The sequence below is a fragment of the Olea europaea genome, unplaced genomic scaffold, assembly GCF_002742605.1.
Source record: "Olea europaea var. sylvestris unplaced genomic scaffold, O_europaea_v1 scaffold227, whole genome shotgun sequence".
In the NCBI taxonomy this organism is placed as follows: Eukaryota; Viridiplantae; Streptophyta; class Magnoliopsida; order Lamiales; family Oleaceae; genus Olea; species Olea europaea.
In genome coordinates, this window is record NW_019240764.1 from 195,789 (window position 1) to 203,930 (window position 8,142).

Sequence of the window (8,142 nt, forward strand, 5' to 3'; positions counted from 1 at the left end):
TTTTTTTTTTTTTTTTTTTTTTTTCTTTTTTTTTTTTTTTTTTTTTTAAATATACACATATAAACATAAAAAATATATCAGTAACCATAAATTTACCTTACCATTTCTGATATTGATGGCATGGCTTGGCTTTGTTTTTTTAGCAGATGTATAGAACAGTGAAGTCAACTGACAGAGCATCAGCTACCTCGGGTTAATGTCTAAAATTGCTATAAAAAAAGTTCATTTTTCTTCTTACCTTAAACTCTCTATATTAATTGGAAATCTTAATTTTTTTCACATCTTTAGGACGATCGGACATGTTCGAAAACGGGTCATCCGGGGATACTTCGGAAGATTTACTGTTGGAGATTCAGAGGAAGTCTGAATTTTCACTTCAGCAAAATAGGAATCAAGATAAGGACAGTCATAACCTGTGGAGCAACTCCTCAAGGTAAAATCGTAATATAATCAGAAATGCTACTTGTACAGATTATTTTTACATATGGGGTTGCAGAATGGCTGAGTTGGTAAAATTTCACACCATTTTGGATAAAAAACAAAGTTAAACCAGCCAATTAAATCTTGTCGGCAATTCAGTACCTTTAACCTCGTATATTAAAAAAATATGTACAAGTAGCGTTTTTACATCTTAATCGTAACAGGCTCCCATTGTATATTCAATGAACTTGCAGCCTTAGTACGCATTTTCAATAGAGCGTCCTTTATGTATAGAACCCTTATTTTAGTTATGTAGCCCATAAATATATAATTTAAATCCCCCAGTCAAACAAATAGAGGGTAAACCAAAAAGAAAGAGATTAAGAGAAAGGGAAGGTAATACAAAGATAAGTTCCATTTTGAGATAAAATTTAAATAAATAAATAAATATATCTAACATGTGAAGGATATTTTGTTTACTAACATCTTTAACGATTTAAATTTTTTAAATGAGTCGATTCAACAGTTTCTAAGCAGCATCGTGAGACCTAACAAGTGCATTCTTATTTGTAAGGAACAAAAAAGGTTAACCTCTGTTTGATAGGAATTAAAATTTAGATTTTAATTTAAATAGAAATCAACAATTAATTTTAATTTTATATTTCATGAAATCCACAACTTTTTAATCATATATTTTATAATCTTTTATTAAAAGTTACTAAAAATATTATTTTATTATCCATCAAATAGGGGCTTAGTGTAGCATTGACTAGATCTAAGTACAGGATAAAATGGCATATTTATACTCTTTTTATTTTGAGAATAATCCATGTATTCATTTGAGTTTGAGCTTGAGTTAATTTACTTTAAAGTGACAAAATTATCTCTAAATTTGGGTTTTGAATTGCTGGTTAAAGAGCATGTACGAGGTTAAAATAGTCTTTTAGTGTATAGACATCTTGTATAGAGTAGCCGCATTCATTAAAACATTTATGCCATTTGTAAAAGTCAAGTAAATACCTCTAAGTTTTAATGGCTGTTAGCTCTGGTTCAGGTTTTGCGCCAAACCTACCAACATAAAAAAATCTCATTTTGATATGATTAAATATTTTATAGTATATGTAACTGTTTCCCCCTTGGGATTATGTGTTTCAATTGTCAAAAAAGTAAGATTTCATAGTCTAAGTGTTGAATGTTAGATAAGATTCATCCACTGAAACAAACCTAATAGATCTTTACAAATAGTACAATTATTTAATAGAAAATGCATGATGGTTATTCCCTTATTATTCCTTTGGTCATTCGTCCTTGAAAATATTCTCATTATCCACAGACTTATTGTGTTTAAAATACACGTTGATACATACATATATATACACAAATACATGCAGAAATGTATACTCAAGTTTGTGTATAATGATGGCGAACAGCAGAAGGATATGGAACCAAAGTGCTCAAGCTATGAAAGAGTGTCAGAAATGAGCTCATCAAGTCTATCAGAGACGAGCACCAAAGAGCCCAATTTGGAATTCACTTTGGGGAGGGCACAGTGAAATCTACTCATTTTCAAATCATTATAATCTCTGACTGTAGCTGGTGAAGAGAATCAGGTACCCACTGAGGGAAATCAGAAAAAAGAAGGAAAGGGGAAAAAAAGTGAGGAAAAGGAAAAGGAAAGAGTGTTAAAGAAAGACAAGCAGACAAGAAAGACAGAAAGCAACGAATGGAGAAAGGGTCCTTACTGTCAAAGCTAAGCTATGAAAATCCAATCAATCAACATATTATATTCCTACGTAAATATGGAATATCTAATTGATTTTTAATTTGTATTTTTATATGCACTTAGAAAGAGAAAAAAGGGCGATGAAAAAGCTTGAGAGAATTTGAGGCATTTAACAATCATTAAGATGTTAACGTTGGTATTTGAATGATGCACGTTACATTTGTCTCTCTAGATACACCCTAAAAATTATATTTTTAGTAAATTTTAATAACAATTAATAGAATTTGTGATTGAAAAATTGAATATCATATAACACGTGTGATTAAAATTAATTGTTGACTTTAACTGAAATTTTAATTCATTTTTTTAATAGAACCAAACAAAGGCATAATATATATATCATGAGGTTCATGCAATTATTTCTTTCTGAAAATCTATCCAATGAGAACACTAGCAGATCCAAAATGAGAGGTGAGCACGAGTGGCCACTAGACGACCGCTTGAGCGGCCGCCCAATATAAGGGGAAAAAATTTTGGTAGAGCCAACATGAGCGGCTGCCAGTACTCGATGCCCATTGAGTGCTAAATCTGCTGGTGAGTGAGAGTGTCTATAACTTATCCGAGCAGCTAAGCTCACATAACTTGGTTTATGGCTAAATTTATAAACTATGAAAACAAATGAAGTTCCATGTCTAGTCCCGGAATCTATTGTGCACACTTTTAACTCACTTTCTTCTCTTTTCATTCCTGGGCAGGGCCACATGCTTTAGACTTTCTTAAATCCTAACAAAGAAAATTGAAAGGAATAGGTACCAATATCATGGACCAGTAAAGGAACTAATTTGTAGAAGTTAAGTCGTCAGGAAGCAGGAAATAGTAAAAAGTAAAAGACAAGTTTTAAAGAAGAATAAGAATATCTGAACTTTTGCATGCTTTTTTAAGATAAGGCAAAACGTGAATTGGTAACAATAATATCGTCGCGTCTATGTATATGCTTTTATTTAGCCATACTGAACCAGTTGACCTAGCTTACCAAACTATTGATCTTTGAACACTGGTAGCCAGATCTAGAACATATATTCACATCGTATATTGTGGGGAAAATATGGCATATTTTTATATATTTATATATTGACTTATATAAATTTCTGATTTTTAATTGTAAATACTAACTGATGGGATAGTAAGCAAATTCGACCAAAAATTCTGAGCTGTGAATTGTATTATTTTTCCTTATATAAAAGGATCTGATTTCTCGTTATATAGCTTGTGTAGAATAGGTTTTATATCATCCTAGACACTTTTAAATTTTTTTAGAAAGAAAATATATTTATGTTTGTTATTTGAGTGATCTACTTGCTTTTATTTGCTTATGATTATTAATTGATCAACATATTCTTTACTTAACTTACGTTTATTTTTCGAATAAAAAAAATTTTTAAAACCAATTCCCCACCCCCCCGTTCGGTTAATTACTCTTGGGATTTCAAAGTAGTGGTGGCAGAAAAAAGGGGGGGGTAAAGACTCGACCTATTTAAGGTAATGAAAGCCTAAGACATAAGTTATTAAAAACCCCAAATATTTAAGGCATTACATTTAAATAAATGTGATTACAAATGTTTAATGAATAAGTGGATTGTCACAATGGTTATTTGCGTGCTATTTCACATTGGCAACATAGTTTCGAATCATATTGTAGGTAGTTTTATAAAATATTTTTATAAACACGTTTTGGAATTAAAAACTCATCATTTTATATATTAAGAACAATTATATCAAGTTAATTAGTTGGAGTAATAATTTTATTAGTGGACATTTGTAGAAATAGGTTATAAGTTAAATAAATAATTTATTTTCTTTCATTTTTCATAATGTAAATGTTTTATAAAATATTTTATAAGAATTAAATTTTTTTGGGCTAAAAACTCTTTAAATTCCTATTTAAATACTCAATTTATCAAAATTAATGATAATATAACTCTCCAACTTAGTTTTTCACTAAAAATGGGTTACAAGAAGTGGAAAGCCGCATTTTTTTCCACACTTCTCCTCAAATTCGAATTTTCTTTTATTTTTCTCCCAAAAATCTCTTTCTAGTTAAGTTAAGCTCAAAAGAATAGCAAGAGTTTGAAGGAGAAAGACTTCTATACATGTTGTTCCTTTATATTTCAAGAAAATCAAGGTGATGGTGCTAAGTATTTACAATTTTTTATCATCGTGTATATATAAATGTATGCTTGTGATGTGTGTTAGAATTTTTGAAACTATAAACAAAGAAGTTTATGCATGGTCATTACTGGTTTCAACGATTTCAGGGGATTTTTCGAAATCATGAATTTACCAGCATTCATCTACGTGAAATATTAAATTCTTTCACATCACTTTGTGTATATGTTTACAACAAAAAGATGCACCAAGTGATATTACTCCTACTGAGTTTAAAGTTCAAACCTTATATTTTGACAAATTTTTCTAATTAAAGGATGGTCGAAGAAATGAGATTTATGTTATTATGGAAGATCCGAATGGAGAAAGGTGCTTCATCTGTGTAATTAATCACATTTGAAAAGTTTCATGTCCTTACTAGTTATGCAATTTATGTTTAATTTCTAAAAGATGTTTGTTAATATTCTTTAGGATTTCCTATTTCTTTTTCTTGATGTGAACATTGAAATTTTTAATTGATTTAAGCATGTATATAATTAAAGTTGCTAAATAAGTTAATATTAAACTTTAGATTTGTAAACAATATTTTTTAGCTTACTGCCTGAAGTTTGTCATGTCATCATGAATATAATTTTTTAAGTTCTTCGACAAAACTAGTGGAGTTTAAAATCCTTATGAGTCATTTGCGTTGGCTTTCAAATCAAGTCAATTGAAGGTCAGTGGGATAAGTTATGCCATTTTCTGTTTGAAGAGTTCAATGCACCTGAGAACAATTTTTTCACGTGTTTAAGTGTTTATTTGAGTGTCTAAATGATGTTAAAAAATCTAAAATATTATTATGTTTTACTTGAATAAATTTAGAAAATACCATAAAAATTTTATAAAATTTTTAATCCAATAAATGGTCCAACTAAGTTTGATCATTGGGTAGCGTGTTGTTGAATTTAACTTCATTAATGCATGCTAACCTTCGTTTTAATTGCATTATTTAAAAAATCAAAGTTATCAACCTTAAATCATTTGTTTTAAATAAATTTCAGAACTTGTAAGAGAACATAAGGGTAATTATAAAATGAAAGAAAATTAAGAAGTAATTTAATTTAACTCAAATTTTTGAAAGAAAAAAAAAAGGATGTTGTTGTTTTTATACAAATTTCAAATTTCAAGATTTTGGCCATTACATTGCATGCTCTTAGTTACTAAACTAGTTGAAATTAAGCTGTCCATGAACTCCCATATGGATGAGTGGATTCTTGACTCCGATGCTTTTTTTCATATTATATCAACTAAATTGTGATTTGGTAATTTACACGAGTCTAGTCATGGATATGTAATTGCATGGGGGTGGAGTCACATATAAGATCATTGGTGTGGATAGTGTGATTGTCAGATTTAACAGTGGTTTTGTGCATACATTAAAAGAAGTTTGATACATTCCACATGTGAATAGGAATCTAATTTCTTTAGGAGAGCTGGAGCGCACAACTTTCACTGGTTTACTTGGTGATAAGGTGTTAAAAATGTTTAAGTGAACACTTAAAACCTTTAAGGTACTAGGCACAGAGGCCTATACATCATGTATGTTGAAATCATGAGTGGTTTAAATTTTATTATCACGAACACTGATCACACACAAAAAAGTGGCACAATAGGTTAGCTCACGTTAGTAGTAAGGGATTTAAATTCCTCAATGATAAGGGTATGTTTGTTAATGATCAAGTGTCTGAAATTCCATTTTGCGATCATTGTGTGCTCGGTAAACATCGTAGGATGTCATTTGCATTAGCACAAAAAAGACATGTAGAGTGATAGAATACATTTATGCTAATCTGTGATAACAAATATTTTGTCTATTATTGATAATTTCTTGAGATGTGTGATAGCTTATTTACTAAAATATAAATCTGAAACGTTTGTAAATTTTAAAAAGTAAAAGGTTAATGTAGAGAATCAAACAGGTAAAAAGGTGAAATATTTGCATACTAAATATGGTCTCAAATTTTGCATTGCTAAATTTGATAATTTGTGCAATAAATCTAGCACCACTAGACACAAGACTGTGCTTTACACTATATGGCAAAATGGACCTTACTTGATAAAGTTAGATGTATGTTATTAAGTTCTAGTGTGCCTAAATTGTTTTGGGTAAAGCTATTATGACTGTATGCACTTTGACTATTATAATTCCTTCCACTACCTTGACCGGTAATACTCCGTACGAGATTTGGTACGATAATGCGCTGATTATTCTATTCTTAAGACCTTTGACTATGCTGCTTTCTCTCATCAAAGTGAGAAAAAAGTAGAACCTAGAACTAAAAAAGCAGGTCTTCTTAGGTTACCTTGAGGGTGTTAATGGATATAGGCTGTGGGAAAGAAGCCAGAAGGGTGTGAGAATAATCATAACTCGATATGTAACTTTTAATGAGTTTGAGATGCCTTGTATGAAAAGGGAAGAATAGCAAAACAGCCAAGAATTGCAAAGTACCATGGGAGAAGAGATGAGTCTTATTAAAATCAAACTTGAAATTTAGTTTTTAGACCTAATGATAAATTCATGGTAGGATGCAAATAGGTCTATAAGATTAAAGAGGGAACTATTGAAGGTGAGCTCTTAAGATATAAGGCTAGATTAGTGCTAATGGTTACACAGAGAATGAATGGGTAGATTATAATGAGATCTTTTCGCTAGTTATTGAGCACATCACTATTAGGGTCATGCTTGCTTTTACTGCTTATTATGGCCATGTTTGAGCCCATTAATTTATTGTAATGTATTGTGAAATAGTAAATTGATGAAAAATATATGATTAAAAAATAAGAAAAAAAATTTAATTTGCGTGTAATATTACTTTAATAAAAAATGTGATTGAAATGAGTACTTTAGAAAAAATACGGAAAACAATGTGGAAAATGGGGCTCAAACTAGGGCTATGACTGGGTACTCAAATAACTCGATCTCAAAATTTCTTTTTTGTATGGTGGTCTTGATGAATTTTTTATTATGAATTAGCTCAAAGATTTTTAAAATCTAAACCTGATTGTGCGTGTTTTTTTAAAGAATCTCGTTGTTGGTTGAAATAGTCTCCACGACGATGTTACAAAAAGTTTGATTCCTATGTGTTATCTATTAGTTTCAAGAGGAGTGATTTCTATCATTGTTTGTGTTACCAACGCCACAGTACTAATAAGGATTGTGCATATTTGTTACATTATGTGGACAATATATTATTAACTGGACCTCACATGACAATGGTAAACAAGATTAAAATTGAGTTGAGTAAAAATTTGACAAGAAAGGCCTAGGGCAGCTTGGAGAATCCTTCGTATGGAAATTAACATGATAGGTCTAATTCTTGCTTATTTGTACATCAAACTCTTTACGTGCTTAAAATTTTGAGGAAATTTGGCATACTTGATTGCAAACCTACTTTTGTTCCTCTTGGGAACCATTTTGTTCTGTCTACAGACCAATCGCCTACTAAAGAAAAATAAAAGGATTTTATGAGTAAGATGCATTACTCTAATGTTAATAGTTCTGTTATGTATTTTATGGTCTATACTAGATCTCATTTGGCTTTCACCGTGAGTGTGTCAAGTGGGCAGCACATGTCTAATCTTAGTCACAAATACTGGAAAGCATTAAAGTGGTTGCTTAGGTACTTAAAGAGTACTTTGATGACGAGTTAGTTTAAAAGTCTATTGCAGAGGGTGTGAAACTTAAAAGATTTACGAATGCTAACTATAGCGGTAATAGAGATAATAGAAAGTATAATTCCTCTTATATGTTTCCATTGTGTAACTTTTATGTGAGTTGGAAGTCTCAACTCCAA

The 8,142-nt window shown here is 30.5% G+C and overlaps 1 protein-coding gene across 2 annotated transcripts in view; it reads left to right on the plus strand.

Moving 5' to 3' along the window:
* LOC111381221 (probable transcription factor KAN2) overlaps positions 1–459 on the plus strand; it is a 2,495-nt gene extending 2,036 nt beyond the window's left edge. Inside the window, exons 3-4 of one of the 2 annotated variants that reach the window (XM_023004977.1) lie at positions 144–192; positions 289–459. In XM_023004977.1, coding sequence (XP_022860745.1) covers positions 144–192; positions 289–437 — 198 coding nt within the window. In that variant the 3' untranslated portion in view covers positions 438–459. The remainder of the gene's footprint in view (positions 1–143; positions 193–288) is intronic. The other variant, XM_023004978.1, reaches the window with a different exon arrangement.
* The last annotated feature ends 7,683 nt before the right edge of the window (positions 460–8,142 follow it).